The following is a 22,314-nucleotide window of genomic DNA, read 5'->3' on the forward strand; positions in this document are numbered from 1 at the left end:
TGATAAAATAAAAAATATTTTTAATTGCTTTAAACTTCAAATTACATTATCAAAAGGTTGTTCTTAATTACAACATTAAAATCTATTACATTTTTAAACTCGACGAAGAAAGTTTTATTTTTGGTAGATAATCATATATATAATCATTAATAACTAATTGCTACCGCAACAATAAAGATGGAATGGAGTAATATTTCATTTAAGTTCTGTCCGGAAAGAGTTCTTCGTAGGTAAAATGTTTAACTATGTCATTGGAAACCAGTAAGATCCGTTTGGAAATTACTTCCTCTATTACCGGCTTAAAGCTTTTAATAACTTCCTCTTGATTGTTGCCTATAAAATTATTAACAATTTCGTTCAATTGACTCAATTCCCTTTCGTTCAATTCATTGTATTTAGCATCGTATCCTTTGATATCAAGGTTCAGCTTTATCTTCGACATATACATGTATCTTTTACCGCCTTTAGTAGCTACTTTCAGATCTATGGTCGCTTGCGCGTCGACGTTATCTGCAAGAAAATAAATAGTCTGTTAATTGTAGTGAAGTGTAAAAACGAGTTTTGAATTTTTTACGTTGAAGTAAATTTTTCTCGAAACTCTTGAACAGAAAATCAACTTTTACATACCTGTAGTAATGTAAACCTGTCCCTTACCAGCAAAGGGTACCAGTATATGTAAGTCAAAATCATATGTGGAATTCATTCGAATCAGACCGAATGAGATATTAACATCAAAGTGAAGTGTATTTAAATCAAAATGAAAGAATTTTACGGTGAAATCGCAAACTCCCTCCACTTTCGTATCTCTCAAAAATATTTTGGTATTGGTTGTATTGGAAATGGATAATTCGTCAATGACGATTGGATTATTAGATGGAATGTCCAATTCCGGGATTCCTTCGCAAATCTTACTTTTCAAATTGTTTACATTGTTTATAATGCATTGATCGAGGTTCGGATCTCTGCGGCCGCATATGTTAATATAAGAGGCTGCAAAATTTAAATCAACTTTGTTATTTTATCATTTTAGATGTAACACTGTTAGTATATAAAGCGAGTTTGAATAAAGCGATTTAAAAAAAAAACGAGTTAGAAATAATTAAGCGCGAGATAATAAGCGCAATCAATGATAATGATAATCAGGATCATTAGAAAATCATATTATTTTTTGCGCTTCTTACCTCGCTTGACTCTTACTGTCTTATTTTATTTATATTATAATATTCATTTAGAATTATATTTATTTCTATTTTCTAAATAAAGCAATCATATAAATAAATAAATATAAATGTAATTTTGATGCAATTGCTAATATTAATTTATAATATAATATTAAGTATTTGTGTGTGTATATGAGAAAGATATATATAATATTAAATAATATTAAATTAATAACATATTTCTTTTTAAAGTGTTAAAAATAAATTTTATATATATATATTTTTTATAAATATATATATATTTTATATATATATATATTTTTATATATATAATGCAGTTCACTGAAAAAATGACGTATATAAAATAATTATTATCGCGTTTCAAAAATTCTTTATAAAATATTTTATTTCTAAACTTTATTTATAGTACATATGTCATACTATAAAAGACGTGAGATAAAAGTTATTTATCAAAATCGATCTTTGATATGTCATATCTTAAATAAATGTATGAAAGCATGCTGTTTGCATTTTTGCTATTGTGCTGTATATTTTAATCATATTTTAGATGATTTATAATTTCTGACACTTACTATATTTATAAATATTCACAATTTTTATACTTAAAAATTTCACATCTTAAAATCTTTCTTTTTATCTGTTATTCATCTAAAATAGATTTTCTAATTGATATTATATCTTAATATGCATAAAAACAAATTAGAATTTGCTCGATAAGGTCTTTAATGACTATAAAAATAATTTAATTCAAGAAATAATATTTAAAATATTTTTCTTAATTACAATTTGTTTCGAATAATATAATAAGTTTACAAATATAACACAGAAATTGTCGTGTAATAGAAACATAATTTTCTATCAATAAATCTTTTTTACTTACGTATTTTCGCTGCAACTTGTGTTGCGATAAATGCAAGAGAAATAAAGATTGCAGCATACATTTTTCACAGAAGAATTTTTTTTGGCACGAAATAAACTTCCTAAAATATCAAAATAATTTTGACAGATTCGCGGTGAATGTGAGAGTTAAGACTGACCCTATTCATTCAATCAAGCTTGTATATATACTCTTTTGTATCTCTTTTTATCGAATTAGAACCAGCCTTTTTCTTTCTCCTTATGACCATGATTCGCTCCTCCTAAGCTCATGGTCATACTTGTTCTTGCTCCAGAGTTGAGTAAATGATGCAAACGATGAATAAAGAAAATCTAAATTTTCTAGCGCTTGAGTTGATTAAAAAAAAAATTCTATTCAAAAAGTGTTTGTATTGAAAATTACAAAAATAAATATGACTAATTATTATAATTTTTATAATTATTTTACTAATTTTTACTAATTATTATAATTTTTTTTATCTTACAAGATATTTTTTAAGTCTTGGTTATGATAATTAAAAGAGATGTAGTAGATAAAACTTAAGTTTTCATGCGTAAATATATATTTATAACCTACTTTTCTGTTGAAGTATTGAAATGTACATAAGATTTGAAAAATGTGGCTGATATTTTGCCATCATGTCTGCGCGTATTTTTCCTTTCTATAATACTATAAATAAATTTTTGTGATACTTAAACAAAGTAACTTGGAATGTCATTTAAAACAAAATATCTTTTCAAACAACAAATGGATACAAAAAGTTTATTTTTTAAACATGTAATCTGTAATATAATTTATAAAGAATATATTAAAAATTTCTTTGCAAATATTGTTTTGCAAGATTTTATAAATAATGTATGACAGTAATAATGAGATTGCAGATATTATCATATGTGCAAATATTATCATTCTAAAAGTAATTCATAAACAACAGTTTCTTTTGCGTTTCATGATGATTGTATACCACTATCAAATAAAACTTTAGTTTGTACAAATATAAATCTATATTTTTACAACAGAAAAAATGAAAAAATTTTTGTTTTGTTTCCACGTTTTCAAGTGGAATCAAACATTATCATTTAGTACTATGCACTATTGCACAGCATTAAATAATAAATATTTGCTTTTAATAATTAAAAGTTACTATGATAATAAGGATATTTTTTTAATATTATTTTTTATATTATCATCTCTATAGTTCATGCGCAGCGTCTATAATATGTTAAAAGATAAAATCGCGAGTAACAATTAATAGCAGCTGAACTGTGTGAGAATCAGCAATCGATAAATGATCGGTATTATTACATAAGACTAAAAATAATTCTATAACTGGATGACCTTAACATTTCATCAAAGGTGCACGATTCCGAAGCTTCAGAATATGCAAAATATTTAAATTTAATATTTAAATTTTTACACGGCGTACTCTGAAAAAATTGATATAATTTGATTATTTGATTGATTAAATATATATATATATATATATATATATATATATATATATATAATATTAATATTAAAATGTGATACGTCAAAATTGGTGAAAAATGTTGTATTAAACTTCAATGCATACTTCGTTTATCATCTTTCGCTTCTCCGTAAATATTCTTGATACGATTCACATTACATTATGATTCATATTACATTACAATACCGCAGTAAATGTTTTTTCTAAAGAAGTGGCATTTATCGGAATATACTTTTAAAGAGAAAGAGAGAGAGAGAGAGAGAGAGAGAGAGAGAGAGAGAGAGATCGGATATATTATATTGTATATTTTTAATGGAATAATTATTAAACGGTTATGAATTTTTACGTTTGTCATTAAATTTTACATACATACATATTATATATATGTATATATGTATATATATATATATATATATATATATATATCATATATATAATATGTATGTATGTAAAATTTAATGACAAACGTAAAATTATAACTGTATACTATATACATATATATATATATATATATATATATATATATATTAGATATATATAAAAATAGATAATATGTGTAATATATGTATTTGCAAAACTTATGATATATTATATATTAACTTCCACTTGAATTTTTGAATAGTTACACACAATTAAAATAGTTCGCAAGTAAAATATTAAAGTAATTTTTTTAATTACTTATTTTAAAAAAAGATAATTAAAATAAAAAATATCAAAGTCAAGCATTTGAATTATATGCGACACAAAGTTATAAACATTAACTAAACTGCGCGTTAATATTAGCTGAGCTGTAAAAATTAATTGAGTGATTACAATATGCATATTGTAATCACTCAATTAATCTTCACAGCTCAGCTAATATCGATTTTTATTGCTCAATTAATTTCATTTTTTTAACTTGTTTGCATATATGATATAAAAGTATGTCGGATGTATATTTATTAATTATTATAAATTAAAATAAGGGATTTAAATTCTTTTCATTGTACTTTCTCATATATATACATTTGAATATTATTTATAAAAAGTTTCAAATTTTTTGAAATCTGATTTTATATTTGCAATTATTATTCTAGACGAGAAAGGTGAAGTATGCAACAGTGAAATATCTGTACAAAAAGAAGACGAGAATAGAATGTTGGACATTATTGTGCCATTGAATCAATCAATATCAGAATTATCCATAATGAATAAAATTATTCATTCATGGTCTTCAAAATTTTTAGAGAGCACTTTTCAAACTGTCAAAATACACAATTTCACAATGACAGCTGCTCACAGTAAAAAGTAAGCACAACGTTAGAATTAATTAGCATCGCGAAAAATGGGAAACAATGAAATTTGAGAGATTCAATTTTATCTACAAAAGAGAGCACATATATTAGTTTACATGTAATAAGCGGAATATTAATATCAAATCATTTAAAAAATTTAAAGTTAAAGCATCTTGAAAGTACACTGCACGTAAAAGTATAACTTAAGTTAATGATCTCAACACTTCTATTGTGTTCGGTCTACATATTAGTATAGACTTTGCGCAAACTGAATATATCACACTGTTGCAGCAAATCAAATTTATGAAATAAAGAGTTGTCATTTTTATAATTTTTTTACAGAATCTTATTTAGATTAAAATGTAACGTATCAAAACATAAAATACGCGTTTGCATATTTTCGCTGCAATTTTATTTCCATTCAAATTCCTCTCAATTTCAGTAATAACAGATAATAAAACATAATTACAATTAATAACAAATAATTAAAGAGTATCAAAAAAATATGTATATCAATATACGAAGCAAAAAATGGTATGCAACATATGACTACATTGTAAAAAATGATATTCATTTTTCAAGAGAATTTTCATATTTACAACAAATGTGAATAATTCTTTGTAAACATGTGAATAATTTTTTCTAAACAAGATATCTCATAGTTAACAAAAAATGTAAAGATACATTAAAAAATCTTTACAAACATTATATGTGCAACACAGAAACAAACATTGCCGATTTTGAAATGCGCAGAATTTCTTATGTATATATATATATATGTGATTTTTAGAGCTGGTTTAACTATAATTATACGAGAGGAAGTTCTCCACTTTATGCGAAATAATTAATGTATAAAAACAACTGTTTTTCTTGATTTTGATAACTGGTTATTTACAATGTATGCATGATAGGTTTGCAACTATCATGCAAAACATTTAATTGCCTATTCAATCATTATAATATATACCTGATTTTCCTGTAAGAATTGCATTAACAGAAATCGAAAGAACATGTACAGAATTAAACAGAAAATATTACTTTGATCCATATTTTTAATATAATTTTTAATTTAATATATATTTTATATAATATTTTTATTATATATATATATATATATATATATATATATATATATATATATATATATACAAGATGTCCTGAAAATTTTGACACACACGAAGTGTAAAGGTAGATTGAACCAAACTGAGTCAAAAAGTCCTATATCATTTTGCAAAATTTGTAATAGTTATTAATTAAAATATGTGAGCTAATGAGCGCGTTGGAAAGCAGTAGGCCGGTATCGGCGGTCATCACGACGGATTATTTGTGTAACGTTTCTTAGTAACAAAAGCATCATCTAAGCGAGAGATGGAGTCATGCTGTCACTTCTTGCTTAGATAATATCTTCGTTGCTAAAAAACGTGCACAAGTAATCCGTCGTAAATGCCTGCCGATAACGGCGTATCGCTTTCCAACGCGCTTATTAGCTCACATATTTTAATTAATAACGCAAAAATGTTTTATTGCAAATTTTGCGAAATAGGTGGTATAGAACTTTTCGACTCAGTTTGGCCCAATCTACCTTCACACTTCGGGTGTGTCAAAATTTTCAGGACACTGTATATATATATATATATATATAGTTACTTGATGTTATACTTTAATGTTTAAATCTAATATATACTGTGCATTTGTGATATTATATTTCGTTATTATATATTTCATTACGTATATATGTAATGAAATATATAATAATATCAGAAGGCGCAGATTTGTATTTTATTTCTTAAAAAATTATCTACAAATAAAATTTATTATTATGCAATATACATATATTGCTGAGAAAGAGTGCAACTCATCAACGATTATTCTTTCGATAGTTGAGCTGCGGATCATGCACAATTATATTATGATTTTATTTTGTTTCATTTTTAACATGTAATATGTTAATGTTGCAATCGACCTTTCCTCTGCTAATAAAGAAGAGCAACTTTTACCGCTAATATTTTCAACTACTAAATGCAAAGAAGTTGCGCAAGTAGTTCAGCAAGATAGCTCTTACGTTAAGTTCATAATGATGTTTAATTTAAATGCAGAAATTTTACAGATAAGAGATATAAGAAAAGACTCGATAATTAAGAATGCACAAAATAAAGTATAGTTTACACAATGTTTCTTATGTGCTAGCATATTAGAGAATTAATAATTACTTTAAAAAGCATGGTACTTTTTTTAAATCATATATTATTTTAAAATTTTAGTATATTTTATTCTCATTTAATATATTTTATTCCCATCTCTTCATCACATTAATTAGATAATATTCAACATAAAAAATATTATAATTTTAATTTGTAAAATTAATACGAAAACGTTTGACGTATCACTTACCCCGTGTTATTATAATTTAACGCGCTATCATGTTTGCTGTCATATTGCAACTACTGACGTGACTTGAAAGACAAGATCAATGTGCGCGTACAAGAAATAGATGAAAAAATTTAGCGTGGCAGACACAAGAAAATTCTCGTGTCTGTCACGCTAAATTTGGTTTACATCAATTTTAGTTAGAGAAATAAGTCGCAATCTTTAATATTACATAAGAAAAGCACATCATTATTTTTATTATTACGATGGATATTATTAGTTTTTAAGATATGTTAATCGAAAGTATATTTGACGTAGAAATTCCTGATAAAGAGATAACGGTAACTCTCGACATTTAATATTTGCATTATCAAGACATTGAATTTATATGTTTACGTATAAATTTGGCGTGATGATGTTACCGTGTTTCTTGATATACCTGCAATTTATAGCATAATGACGTAATATAGCATAATATACAGGGTGTCCGAAAATTCGCGCAACACCTTTTAAGGAAAGGTAGAGGCTGTTATTCTGAACAGAAAAGTCCTGTATCATTTTTTTCTATAACGCTTAATAAAACAGTTATTATTGAGTGAAGTCTGGCCTATTCATCGCCGATCTTTAGCTGGACGCAAGGTCGGTGAGCCGCGCTGCCAAGTCCTGGTAGTGTGCGTGAGCACTCATGTCAGATGTTTATGACAGTTTATGACCAACGTGCGCCCGGCTGAAGATCAGCGATGATAGGCCAGACTTCACTCAATAATAACTCTTTTATTAAGCGTTATAGAAAAAAATGATACAGGATTTTTCTGTTCAGAATAACACTCTCTATCTTTCCTTAAAGGATGTTGCGCGAATTTTCGGACACTCTGTATATGTAGCTCCCGACACTCACTACTTCAATCTGTTGGCGACTTGTGTGATGCATGCACCTCTTCTAAATTAAATAGCAAGGACGAAGGAAGGAATGGTGCCGAGTGATTTTTCTTTTTTACGCAGCAGGCATTCAACTCACTGCAACAGCAATTGCTATGTCAAACATGTATGTAAGGATTGTGTGTGTGTGTGTGTGTATACTGCAATGAACCATGCTGGTGTATACCGAACTTTCCACAGTATATTGTGACATCGTGGCAGATGACGGCATTGTAATGGATGCGACACCTTCATGAAAGGTATGTTTTTTTTTCGAGACAAAATCATCACGTTTATTATTTATATGATGAATGAGCTTACGTAATGTGCGGCGTTGATTTTAATCACGTGGCCTTTCTTTCATGCATATAACCGTGTGACTTTGTTAGATGTACGCGCGACGATTACTTTCCGAACAAAATATCTGCCAGACCACATAAAAAAGGAACAATATTAACATTATAATATTAACATTAAGGCTAGTCTTTTTTAATCTTTAATCGGTGAATAAACAAGAGAAAAAACTGTGCAAAAATATGTTAATTTAATATCTAACTTAAATAGTTAAATAAATTATAACTCTCTAAAATAGAGTTAGAAAATTTTTAGTTTCTCTTACTGTCTCGGTTTGTCTGTTTCTTTTTCCTTCTTGTTAAAAAGTAAAGGTGTTCGACATATATCATAACAGAGAAGAGTAAAAAAATCAACAGGTGTATGCATATTTCAGTAACGTAAAAATAGCTGTTCAAAATTAAATATTTAATATAAGAAATTTTTTTTGATTATTATGTGCGCAAAGAGAGTGCACGTTATTCTAAACTGATAAATAAAAATATTAGAAAATAAGAAGCGATTGAGAAAATTTCCTTATGCGCTTGCGAGTTATATTCTTAAGAAATTGCGTGTATCGGACAAAAACATTATGTTATAGTACTAGAAAATTAGCGAAAAAAAAGGAAGAAAAAGTGTGTATATATATATATATATATGTATGTATGTATGTATGTAAGGAAGTTGGTGTTCAAGATTGCCACAGATCTCACCGTTGGTAGATGCAGATCGGCGCACACGTGACTTGCACGAAACGTGGACTTGAGTCGTGTTACGGATCGCGGCTTTTCAAGTGTCGCTAGTCGCCGCATTTTACTACTTTCGCTAATTTTAATGAGAACGACGAAATTACACGAGCGGATACCAATTTTTCTATATATCACAACGCGACTATATATCAATGCAATCATTATATCAGATTAATAATTAGCACATTAAATTAGGAAGAGTATCTGTCACAAACAAAGATTTATATATATATATATATATATATATATATATATATATATATATATATGTATATGTATATAAATATATACACATACCTGTTTAAAATTATTACTAGATAACCATTTTTATAATTATTATTAATTATATAATATTTTGATATTATATTTTGATATTATATTTTGATATTATATTTGATATTATATACCAATATATTTTTAAACATAAGGTATTTTCTAAAAATTTTGATTATACAAAATATATTGATGCGATTGATACGAAATTTTGATAAGAATTTTACGTGAAGTAATCTTTATACGCCAAAGTCCAAGGATATATTCCATTTATGTCAAGCGATACATCACACGTACTTTCATGACAAGAATTTTAAACAAAAGCTATGAGCTATATGCGATGTGAAACGTAAATTTGATATATTCATCGTTGAAGCACAATGAACAATTGCAATGTATAATGTTATCTGATTATAAAATCATCTTTACCTTGCTTTAAAGATCACGGTCAATCTCCTAAACAGAAAAACATAGTATATTATGATGATCTCTCTCTCTCTCTCTCTCTCTCTCTCTCTGATATTCACAACCTATCTCATTTTTAATTACTCAATGATGTTGCGCATTTTATTTTTAATATTATCTATCCGCATGTATAGTAATTATTCTTGCAATAGCTAAAAAAAGATTATTTTATTAATACAAATATATCGCGTATTATTTCATCACATTTCTAATAGAATAATCGAATACAAAATTTACTATTAAATCACGCAATACTTATACAGTAAACATGATACTTTTTATCAATTTTCGTAAATTTTTTTCGTAAATTTTCATGGACATCAGTTAACATTTCAAGTTCAATTTTATTGTGTCAAATTAATTAATATAAAAAAAGAATAATTCTTCAAGAATAAAATTGTTATTTACAGAGAGAGTTATATTAATTATTATTAGTTATAAGTTCGTAACATACTTGTTAAACTAACAAAATAGAATTTCCATAATAATAGCTACATGATATCATGATATCATCTATGCATAATATTATGATATCATGTAGCTATTATTATGGAAATTCTATTTTGTTAGTTTGACAAGTGTGCTACGAACTTATAACTAATAATAATTATTATAACTCAACAACAAGAAAATAGAAATCGTGACAGAAAAGAAAAAAATAGTGACACGTCGATTTTATATTGTCGCGTGATTAATTTGTCTAATTTTTTTATTAGACAACAAACTCTGAGTTGCAATTCCAACAAGAGAAATTACGAAACGTTAACACATGATCGGAACATGCTTCGAAATGCGTATTGCGTTTACCTTGCCCGGTTTACTCCGCTTTTCAGCTTACCCGAGATGAAAGGGTATCAACGGTATTTGGGCAAGCACGCGCGGTGCGGTTCGTGAATCTACTTGAGCGAAAATCTTGGACGGAAGAAAGAACGGAGGGAGAACGAGCACGGCTTGAGTGAAAAGAACGATACCGACGGCAGTGTCGTGATTTCCTACAAAACGAGATTCGAGAAATGTGTTGTCCAATCGTCACCGATATACACGAAGCAGTGGACCAATGGTAGGCAAGTGGCACGAGGCAATCAACTGAATGTAAAAGTGCAACTAACCGAGTTGCACGATTGGGAGGGGTCTTACTTGCTGAGGTAGAACAGCGAGTATCACATCATCCCCTGACCATTGTCAAGTGAGCTTCTGTCAGAGTCGCCAGCCTCGGATCGTCCTCGATCAAACTAGCCACCATGCACGCTTTCGTTCTTCGTATTTGGTAAATTAATTATGACCTATTTAGTTCATTATACACCGTCCTTATCTCCACCACAATCTTCTAATTAACTCAATTCATTGTTTCACCAATCGTAAAAATTCCAAAATAGCTGATAAAATCTCACGATAACCAAACAAGCCAAAATCGCGAAATAAAAAGTAGCACATAAGAAATTTGTAAAAAATATGTTTTACAAATAATATTATGTTTTATTTAAAATTAATATTACCATGTGCGTTATATTTGATATGATGATCGAAACATTAAGAAAGTTTAAATTTTGTAAGCATGTGCTATTTTTATATTTAAATAAACATTATTCTAATCAACAAGCTGGCTGCTTTGTAATTTTTGATGTTGATATTATGTGAGATATCAGGTTGAGATTCTAAGAGCTTTTATAAATAATCATAGTTGTAATGTCCGCATAATTTCGGATATAATTCCTAATATCAGATTTAAAAGACAAAGAATTCTATTTAAATTGGAGGACTAGTATCGGTTTTTGTTTTGCAATTTCAATTTATAAATAATTTTATTATTCATAGTGTAATAATTTATTTATTGTTTATGTAATTTTATATACTTTTTTAAAAGCATATTTAATGTAAAAATGATCAAGCCATCGCTATCGTTATCGATTATCATACAATATTAAAATTGTTTTCTTGATAAAATGAAAAAAACAAGTGCCTAAATTTATGTTAATAGATATACGGATTTTGCTATTAAGACAAATTTAATTTACTATAATAATTTATTTATAGAAGCAGAATCAAAATAAACATGCTGTTTGACGCTGCAAATGGAAATCGCTCATATAGTCGACATAATGCGCAGCATAAAATATAGCGTGGCAGCAAGCTCTTTCTCTTTGTTTGAGTGTCCTTCATCTTGACACGCGTGCCAAATAAATTTACAATAAAATAATCGCGATATAATAATTCTCTTTCATAGTTGAGTTATCACGCACAATACGTGCAATATTAATTCAATTTTAGTATGCGTAACATTGCATCGCGATAATTGTCATAAATTATTTTTAATTAATTGAATAAGAAAACAATCATCCTTTTGCAACTTTTCATTAATTCGACATCACAAAACTTTTAAGTACTATATTTCAAATTAATTATGTTTGTTGTAATAAATTAAACGTAACGTATCATTTACTTCACAATCATATTATTGCTAAGCATATAATTTCCTACATATTTACAATAATTGATACGTATCAAACATGAGGAAAAATTGCACTTGATTTCGCTTTCACCCATCATGCAAGCTTAAATATTAAAAATCACGATGAAGTCTTACGTCAAATATATGTATGTGAAGCAAAAGTAGAAGGAATAGAAACTTTTTAAATTTGTGAAAATTTTTTTTTTATATTTCCAATTAACTTTAAAAATATTTGATATTTTTAAATAAAACTGAACACTTTTTAAAGTTTATACACACATATATAGATATATATAAATAACTTACAATTTTTTTATTTAATCTACCTCATTTAGATAATAATCATTATATCTTTATATTTTTCAGTACACTATAATTATTTTTTTTTAACTTTTCGATAGCAATATTACCATCTATTTTTGAATTTTGTATTTTTTCTTCTCTCTTTCTTTTTAAAGTCTTTTCTCTTTGTCTTTTTTATCTCCTTTTCGTTCTTCTGTTAAAAACTGGTATAATTAAATAGATAGAGAAAGAAAATAAATTGAGAAATTCACACTGTTAAGAAAGATAAAGTCTCTCACAACATATTTTTAAACAGATATACTTGCAAAAGAGTTAATTTCCTTAATATTGATTTAATATATAAAAAACTAATTATATATACATATAATTCTTCTTTGGAATTTTTACATATTTTTTCCATTAGAAGAAGAGCTGCAAAATTAAATACACATAGATTTACATAATCCCTGGCCTTCGCCTTTAAATTATTTAAATATGCTTTCTGTCTTTATTCGATTCTTTTATCGTTTCATACTACCTTTTCTCGATATAAATATTCCTTAAGTGTGCATATATTAAAGAGTCAATAAAAAAAAGAAATAATAATAACAATCCTTCTCTATTTTAATAAATAGTCTTTAAAAATGTTGTTAGCCTATTTATATTAATAATTCAAATTTTATATATTTTGTCAATTTGTTCTTTCAGTTTGTTTTATACGTTATTTACTGTGGCCTTCGCTGCAATACGTGAGTACACATTTTATAAATTCTAAAATATTTTTTAATTATTTATAAATTGTAAATAATAATATATAATTAATAAGTGTTGTATTATATCTTGAATTAGAAACTAGATTACATGTTGTAATTATAAGGAAATACACGTATAATATGATTAATATGATTAATATGACAGATAATAGAGGCTGTTATTGTAATATGTATAACACATATTAAATAGCCTTCATAAATTTAATATGCGATTAAGAATAAAATAATTTTTTTTTTAACAATTGTACATCTCGAATAGCTTATATAAATTATCTCGTAAAAAAAATTTGCAAATTGGTGTTTTGCATTTTCATAGCATCATACATAAAGGTATGCAATCGAAACGATCCAGAAATAAATAAATGTATACTTAATTCAATTGAGCAACTGCGAAGCAAACTGGTCACAGGAATTCCAGAATTAAATGTTCCATCAATCGAACCGCTTATCCTAAAGCATATACGTCTAGCGAGAGGTCCCAACGGTGCGAGACTAGACATTAATCTTACGAACATTCAGGTTGGTATAAAGCTGAAAAATAATAGCTTTAATAATAGAATAATACATAGAATAATTAAACATTTGATAAAAAAGAAATTATAAAAGTACAATATTGTCAGATATGTAATTTTTTATTCGTTAAATAATATAAGAAAAATATTTTTTTCATTAAAAATACTAATAGGTATTTGGACCTTCCACGTTTAAAATCCGAGATTTAAAAATTGACCCAAAGACGGTGTCTCTTACCTTTAAAATCGATTTCGATAAGCTCGATTTTCGGGGAAAGTATCAGATAAATGCGCAAATTCTGTTGCTCAAATTGGTTGGAGAAGGAGGTCTTACTGGAAGTTTCCGTAAGTTTTTGCTTATAAATTTTTTACAATTTTTCATTTAAATATTATAAAAATAAAATCATTGTCACAGAAAAAGATGTGCGATGAAAGAAATGTTTATCTTTTTGTTTAATCTCCGTCGTATATTTTGCAGTGGGTTATCATAGTGACTGCATCTTGAAGTCTCACAAAGTCGTTAGAAATAATAAGTCGTATGTGGTCTTTGAAAAAATGAAATTTGACATCACTATAAATAAAGCCCATATCAATCTTGACAATTTATTTAATGGCGATCCAATTCTCGGTATGTTTAAATTTTTATTTTATATAATATGTATATATACATATATATATATATTTTATTTTAAGAAATTTATGACGCAACTCAAGTAGTTCATACATAACAATTGATTTCTTTCTTTTAACTCAGGACCAGCGAGCAATGAAGTTTTAAATGCAAATAGCGATTTGTTGGTGGACGAGATAAAGCCGGTATTAGAAGAAGCCTTAGCAGACCTATTTACCGACGTCGCCAACAAGATCACTGAAGCATTCACATATGATGAATTATTTCCAAATAATTAATCCTTTATCTGTTGAATCTCTATTTTTACTTGAAACTTAATTTGATTTATATATTTTATTTAAATTACTTTTTGATTTTTAAATTATAAGGACTGCGACACTTTTGATAAACTTTAATTAATATTTCTGTTCTTATGTGGTATGTCTAATAGTATTTAAGTGTTAGTAAGTTATAATGCACAAATTGTATTTATTAATATTTGATTGCCATGCAAATTATGTCATAGAAATCCTGTTTTTGTAAAAGAAATTGTGATCTTTATCTTAAAAATTTGTAGACTATTAATTTTTTAATTTTATTTTATGTTTCAGTATAAGTGATTTAATTATTGTATTTTATACGATAATAGATTAGTACTAAATTATTAATCCCAAATGAGTTACCAATATATTGGCAATCAGTATTAATTAAGAGTAATATGACATAAGAGTATCATATAATTTATATTTTATAAGTTAAAAGTGTATCTCAGGTACCTTACTTTTGATTTACTAATCTAATAAGTCTAAAGAAGAGAGAAAGTTTAGCATAAAATTGTAAAATTAGTAAAATCGTCAAATTAAATCATTAAAAGTATTGTGTGTATGTGCATAATACAATGTACATACACATAAAATGAACAATATTTTATATCTTAGAAAAAAAGAAATACTTAAAAACAAGATTTTATAATAAATTACGTAAAAATATACGAAAGAGAGAATTCCACTAAATTTATATTAAATTAAATATAATATCAAATGATGATATAATATCGAGTGATATAATATCAAATTTTTACGCAAAAGGATACACATTGCACTTTATTAAGTCTGTTACACGTGCCAAAGTTACGCAAGTAACTACAACTTAAACTTTGTTAAAATAAGGGAGCAGAAATGCAATGCATTTCTCTGAGAAGAAATGCTAGTTATAATAATCTGATGTGAATTGTTATTGTAGTTGTTATGCCCAATCATATATTACGTTTCATCGTTGAATTAAATACATTTATGATTATCACATATAAATGCAGATGATTTTTCAACACTTCATTTTTGTTAGTTTTTCCAATCATTTAATAATATAGACGGATCGTAATATACGTTAATAATTAAGATTTTGGATTCTAATATATCGATGATTTCAGCCAAAAATATCGTAATTGCAAAATTTTTTAGAACACTTATCATATATATGAGTTTGGTAGACATAAAATTTTATTCTTTTTCTGAATCAATACACTTCGTGTATATGCGATTTAATCTCGATTTTGAAGGAAAGATGAAATGTGCAAAAGTACAATTACAATATTTTTTATTAGAGAAAGTGCCATCTAATAATATAATATACGACATTTACTAATAAAATTAGATATAACAATAAAATATACAAAATGCAAATAACAAATTGTCAAATAAACAAAAAAGTGAGCGTCAGCTAATCAATTTGTATATAACGTATCTTTTTTAAATAAAGTAACAATTCACTTTTCGCAACATACTAAAGTGAAAACAAATAATGTCTCACGATTGCGTAATTAAATAAATGATTTTCTTTGGAAATGAGACAACAATGTTTTACCAATTAGCCAACGAAATGTATATAAAAATGATATAAGACAAAAAAGCGAATAAATCTATATTAAATCACCTACTTATCGCAATATTCGCATTTTTTATGACGAGCCGAGCAAGATTCGATAACTATATAAAAATTAAGGAACGAGTTCTTGCTTAGTAAGAACACTGAGTGCTCTAGCGGCTAGAGCTTTGCTCACAGTCGCGGCAGTATCCTCAATAATTGGACTGGCTATGTCCAACACTAGCCGGGGATTGGAATTAAAAAACGTTGCAGCGGCTTCGGCTGAAATTAAAAATATAGATAGGCAGATTTATTTAACATAAAAAAATAGTTGATTATATATTAGCGACGAAAAGTTCAAATATTGATCTTGAAAAAGTACGCGCCGTCATCTCATCTCTCTTTTGATATTTATATTACAACATTTCCTGTTGCGTGCTCTTAGATTATCAATACTACTTAAGAATTAAAAATTAGAATTCAACGAAATATTGTCTCGAGTATACTTAATATTGAAATTTGTTATGTAGTTATTGAGCAAAATTTTAGAGATAATTTAATCTTTACCGGCTAATGTGTGAACAGGAGGTGCCTTTAGTTTAATATTTCCATCACCGACGCGAACTTTGGTAACAAATTTGTCGATTTCGATTCTCTGCACGCCATCTTTATCGGTAATTTCCTTGCCTTGTGCATTTACTTGGGCTTCAGTATCAGCTGGAATAAAAAAACGGCACAATGATATAAAAAATCTAAATTAACTATAAATGACTAAATATTTAGATCCCGCATTGATTATATACATATAATTTGTTTTTATCTGTCAAATTTCATTTAGATTTGTCATATCATAAAATCAAACTTTAATACATTGAGATATTAATATATCGTAAATCATTCCTATTCTCTTTCTTTCTCTTTCTCTTTATAAGCTTAATTTTATAGAAAACTTACTAAAATTATAAAAAGAATAAAAAGACGGCACAATGATATAAAAAATCTAGATTAACTATAAATGACTAAATATTTAGATCCCGCATTGATTGTATACATATAATTTGTTTTTATCTGTCAAATTTCATTTAGATTTGTCATATCATAAAATCAAACTTTAATACATTGAGGTATTAATATATCGTAAATCATTCCTATTCTCTTTCTTTCTCTTTCTCTTTATAAGATTAATTTCATAGAAAACTTACTAAAATTCCCTTTAAAATTGCCTAGTCCGCTTAAAGGCAGCAGCAACAATCTTCCTTGGACGTCATACTCGCCGTTCACATGAATGTGAGGCATTAGAACCTTAATAGACACGGTCAAATCGTTGGGATTTGCTTTAAGATCGCGCACAACATAATTCGTACCGCCATAAACGCGAATTTGACTCATATTAGCTTTAATTTTTAAGGAATCTAAATTCCTATCTATTGTCAAAGATGGCAGAAACAAAGGATCTAATGCTGGCAACTTTAAAGAGGGCACTCCCTTGACAAGAAGCGGCGTGAGAGCTTGAAGCTGTTTAAGAATACACTTGTTGTACTCTGCCAAATTGTCTGTTCGTGGACATGATGTTACTCCAGGAGCTGAAAGCATCAATTGCGTACTAATATTTATATTAATGTTAATAAATTTACTACAATAAATCGTAAAATTGATCGAGTAAAACATAGATGCATCTCAGTGTAAGATCTAAAAATAAACTTGAAATTCATGAAAAAAAGATTTAATAAATATACATATAACAAGTGTTCATACATAATTATAAGACTTTCTGAATCAATTAATAAAAAATTATTATCTGATAAATAGCAGCGTATACAAACATTTATAAATTTGAAAATAAATGACTTCTCAGAAAAATATAAGACGCATTGTTGAAATTTTTAATTATATATCTTGTTCAAAAATTACTCTTAAATTGATACAAAAAAGCTGCATGTAATATATAACAATTCAAATAATTTAGAGAGCAAAAGAAAATTTATAGAATTAAAGACGCTTGCAAGTTGATTGTATCGTAATTATTTTTAAGATAAATGATGTCGTCGTATTAAAAAATAGACATCAAATATCTTTGAAGGCGATGAGTGATTGTAGGTATTGCGCCCTGTTGCGACGCCGGTTGAGCGAACGCGATAATGATAAGAACTCGACGATGATTAAGAAAGCGACTTTTTCTGGTCAATCAATGCGGCTAGGCCTAAAATCGAAAGTGGACGGTAGTAGAAAGTGAAATTACGAAGGCGATTGGCGAATGAGTTTTTTTTTTTTATCGAAATCTAGTACACGGTGAATTCTTGTGTGTCGTATTGAGACATCGGAAAAAAACAACGTACATAAATATTCTAGAAAGGATCGGCAAATGGAAAATAAATCAATTTAGTTTAAGCAATAAAAAATATGTGGCAATATATTTGGCGAGGTAAATAAAAAAAAAAAAAAATCAAGAGATGATCTTGTAAAATCGTTGAAATAAAATTGATGAAGTAAATGATTGATGATATAATAAATAGTAAAATGTTTTAATAATAATAATATTAAAACTATTTTAATTTTAAACTAATTTTTAAAAAACACAAAGACAACTGCATCTTGAATAGAAAAACAATATTTCAATAAATTTCTTCATTAATTATTTAATTTATGCATTGTAGGCATGTATGTATGTTAAAATATGAAATCTCTATTTTAATAAATTATCATTCCTATTTTGATGTTTTTTAATCAATTATCAATATATTTAATAATTTTATTCCCTTTTTTCTGAAATAATATATTATAAAAATACTAAGCATTAGTTTTTTGATTGCGCACAACAATGATGTGCATTTTTTTCTAGCACTTATTACTATCATTATATGCTCGTTATAAAAGATATAATGACACATAATGCTAGAAAAAAATACAAAATAATGTTTTCAGATTTCTCTTGTTAAAACAAGAAATTTAAAATTATAGTTTTTTACACCGCATAAGCTAGAGCGTTGACAAGAAAACTATTACCTACAAGTAAAAATGCTAAATTAAATTACAGATGACATTGTCACATATATGCAACATGTAAAAGTAACGATCACTATCGTTCCACGTAAGAAGCATTATCTATCCGGTAATGTCGCAATACTTCCGGGTTTTCTATTGATTTCTCAATGACAGTTGACATACTTTTATAAATTATATGTTAATCGGAAATTGCATGTAAGATGCATCGATACTTTGCAACTTCAATTGCTTTTCTTAATGGTGTCATATCTGACTTTCTATTAACCCAAATATCTGTAAACTATTTGTAGATTTATTACATATTCATTGTTACTGCGAAGAAATTAATATTAACACTCTTATAAGAAAATTATTTTAAAAAGATTAGAGACACTTGAAATTCGGTTAAACAATTTTATAATCGCAACTAGTCTACGTATTATTGAAACATAACAATCTAAAATAGCATTCCTGGAATAGCCTTCTCAATCAGGCATATATTTATTAAAATCACTTTTTAAAATTGTATCGATTAAATATAATTGTACCAAAGGCCTTACTTATACATTTCTGAGTAAACATTCTCGTAATGTGTTTTCATATCGTTGCAGCCTTACATTTCTATAGAATATGTAAGGCTGTAACGTAAAAAGTCTTTCTATAAAAACTCTTGTTCTTAAATTATGTGATTGATATTCAAATGATATGTGATTGATTTTCCGCAAAAGATAATTAAACACATCACAGCTCTTACTTATTATATATATATATCGCAATGAATGGTAACAATCAAGAAGAAGATAATTTTGCAATAATATATTGAGAACATGCAAGAAAATTTTTATTATGTATGATAATTTTCAAAGAAAATGAAATATTCGAAAATTAAAAATTCGTAAGAGATGTATTTCATCAAATTTCGATTTTGCGCATATCTCTAGACAAATATAGCAAATAATAGAAAAAGCTTATGATTTTATTAACGTAATTCACACAAACACGAAAGAAAAATTTATTCACATACAAAATAAAATCGAAATTTGATCAATTGATTAATATATAATTCGATGAATTTTCGCGAAAACAAAGCTTTGTGAAAACATTTTTCTTGTTTGATTTCAAGTTTTTTTTTGTATATAGAATGATCTTTTTTCCAGTTACATAATAATTCAAGATATTATATTTGTTATATTCAATACGTAACTTATTTTCAAATTATAATACATTATTTATTAATGTAAAAAACATAAAAAAAAGTATAAAGTATAAAAAAGGATAGCATATAATATGATTAAAGTCGCTATTATATTAATTATACGTCTGATCATAATTATATACATATAATACATTATCCATGTATAAGTTACGAAACAAATAAAATAATTATTGATTTTTTATTCTACATATACTCAGGAATATTAATTATATTATTCTTGACAAATAAACTCACGCAATTCTGATACAGAAGTCCTGATCCACATGGCGAACAGTACGAATCCGATTAGCATCATTCTTTCGGTGATCCTGGTGCGTATGTATGTGAGATGGCAAGATTCACGATTGTAAGATTCTATTCTCCACTAGAGATATGTACGATCGCAATTAGCGACAGCGATATCGAAAATGCGTACGATGGCCCCGTCGCGTGAATATATATAAAGTAAAGTGCACTTTCTCCGCGTGTGGTGTCACCCCACTTAGACGACGGTGATGGTGAATTTATCATGGTAGAATGCCTCCTTTTAACTCAGTCAGGGCCGTAGCTAATCTCGACACACGTATAAGTACGGTGAACTTTACACGCTTACATACGTTGAAATTACGGGAAATTGTAAAGTACCTCGGAGTATTACAATCTCGTGGCGTCTTCGTAAATGATGAACGCGGACCTTTTTGCGACGTCCAAGGATGAGGACGAGACGTGGAAGATTACGCATCTCGGTTTCAAGACGAGATCGTTTACTTTCGAAATGCCATTGTTATTATATGAAGTATTATTTCTTTCTGGACACACGCGGCTGATGGAGTTGGATTGAAAGAAACCTACATATTATTTCGCGAGTAATTTTAGTCTAACAACGAAGCCATTAGCTCTTAGACTCGAGAACAGTGATTCTCCTGGACATGCAGCTGTTTTCTATTACCGACATAACGTGTTTTTGCCCTCTTGACTTGACTGGCAATTTTCGCTCGATGCTTGAAGAACTTATTGACTTGATAAATTGGCTTCATTTCATATGTCTTATTTGTCAAATATTTTTAAGACTCAACATTTCAAGTGACAGTTCTTGCACTCTTATATGTTGTCATCGTCATCTTCATATTTAATTGTCAGATTATCGAAATAAGCGCATTATATTTCATTATATCAATTTTTGAAACATTTTCATCGGTAAATTTGATAAATTTTCGACATTGCCGTTTATAAAATATTAAATAATTAAACATATCTTAACTTATATTTAATTTGAAATAAAATTACGTATAAAATATCTTGCTTGTATCCGCCAATTGTTAAACACATGAAAACCTAATAAATATCTATTCAAATATGCGAATGCGTAATACAAAAGATTAGAATTAAACGTAAAATAAAACATGCAAAATTACGTTGAAAATTATGATATTGAAGCTGAAAATGTCGACAAGAACTTTCAGGCCATAGGCCAAGGTTGCGATCCGCGATGTCCTTTTTTCTAAAGAGATTTGCTCGATCGTATTTAATAAACATAAAATCTCTTGCTAATAATTCTTTATATAAGCAATTGCTTAGGATTCCCGATTGACTCATTTTGACTTCAATAAATAATTTTTTGCATGTAAATAAAAAGATTTCCATTTATAATTGATAATTTTTGTGCGTATGATATCATTTCTCACTAATCATTTATATTTTTTTCTGTTCTTCAAGTTTTTATGATTAACTTGATTTTCAGACTTA

General features: G+C 27.4%; 3 protein-coding genes across 3 annotated transcripts; 1 reads left to right on the forward strand and 2 right to left on the reverse strand.

The window, feature by feature from the left end:
* Window positions 1-3: 3 nt before the first annotated feature.
* On the reverse strand, window positions 4-2,224 carry LOC126854177 (uncharacterized). Its single transcript, XM_050600622.1, has 3 exons — window positions 2,062-2,224; window positions 628-990; window positions 4-510 (listed from the first exon to the last, which is right to left on the reverse strand). The coding sequence occupies exons 1-3, from the start codon at window positions 2,120-2,122 to the stop codon at window positions 200-202; spliced, it is 735 nt and encodes a 244-aa protein (XP_050456579.1). The 5' UTR covers window positions 2,123-2,224; the 3' UTR covers window positions 4-199.
* An 8,784-nt stretch (window positions 2,225-11,008) lies between these two features.
* LOC126854171 (protein takeout-like) lies at window positions 11,009-15,838 on the forward strand. Its single transcript, XM_050600617.1, has 6 exons — window positions 11,009-11,169; window positions 13,342-13,382; window positions 13,723-13,925; window positions 14,092-14,263; window positions 14,397-14,546; window positions 14,673-15,838. Exons 1-6 carry the CDS (start codon window positions 11,144-11,146, stop codon window positions 14,825-14,827), a joined length of 747 nt encoding a protein of 248 aa, XP_050456574.1. The 5' UTR covers window positions 11,009-11,143; the 3' UTR covers window positions 14,828-15,838.
* Window positions 15,839-16,107: 269 nt separating this feature from the next.
* On the reverse strand, window positions 16,108-20,991 carry LOC126854173 (circadian clock-controlled protein daywake-like). The gene is made up of 4 exons (XM_050600619.1): window positions 20,824-20,991; window positions 17,594-17,974; window positions 16,959-17,108; window positions 16,108-16,673 (listed from the first exon to the last, which is right to left on the reverse strand). The coding sequence occupies exons 1-4, from the start codon at window positions 20,882-20,884 to the stop codon at window positions 16,525-16,527; spliced, it is 741 nt and encodes a 246-aa protein (XP_050456576.1). The 5' UTR covers window positions 20,885-20,991; the 3' UTR covers window positions 16,108-16,524.
* Between the last annotated feature and the right edge of the window lie 1,323 nt (window positions 20,992-22,314).

The sequence above is a fragment of the Cataglyphis hispanica genome, chromosome 13 (genome assembly GCF_021464435.1).
Source record: "Cataglyphis hispanica isolate Lineage 1 chromosome 13, ULB_Chis1_1.0, whole genome shotgun sequence".
NCBI classification, from domain to species: Eukaryota; Metazoa; Arthropoda; class Insecta; order Hymenoptera; family Formicidae; genus Cataglyphis; species Cataglyphis hispanica.

Bases quoted from the DNA above. Each gene is read 5' to 3' on its own strand.
- LOC126854171 (XM_050600617.1), top strand. From the start codon at position 11,144: ATGCACGCTTTCGTTCTTCGTATTTG. The intron at 14,264-14,396 runs GTAAGTTTTTGC...TATATTTTGCAG, and splicing joins AGGTCTTACTGGAAGTTTCC to TGGGTTATCATAGTGACTGC. The intron at 14,547-14,672 runs GTATGTTTAAAT...CTTTTAACTCAG, and splicing joins TAATGGCGATCCAATTCTCG to GACCAGCGAGCAATGAAGTT.
- LOC126854177 (XM_050600622.1), bottom strand. From the start codon at position 2,122: ATGTATGCTGCAATCTTTATTTCTCTTGCATTTATCGCAACACAAGTT. The intron at 991-2,061 runs GTAAGTAAAAAA...TAAATTTTGCAG, and splicing joins ACAAGTTGCAGCGAAAATAC to CCTCTTATATTAACATATGC. The intron at 511-627 runs GTATGTAAAAGT...ATTTTCTTGCAG, and splicing joins ACAGGTTTACATTACTACAG to ATAACGTCGACGCGCAAGCG.
- LOC126854173 (XM_050600619.1), bottom strand. From the start codon at position 20,884: ATGATGCTAATCGGATTCGTACTGTTCGCCATGTGGATCAGGACTTCT. The intron at 17,975-20,823 runs GTGAGTTTATTT...TGATGCTTTCAG, and splicing joins GACTTCTGTATCAGAATTGC to CTCCTGGAGTAACATCATGT. The intron at 17,109-17,593 runs GTAAGTTTTCTA...TTTTTATTCCAG, and splicing joins CAATTTTAAAGGGAATTTTA to CTGATACTGAAGCCCAAGTA.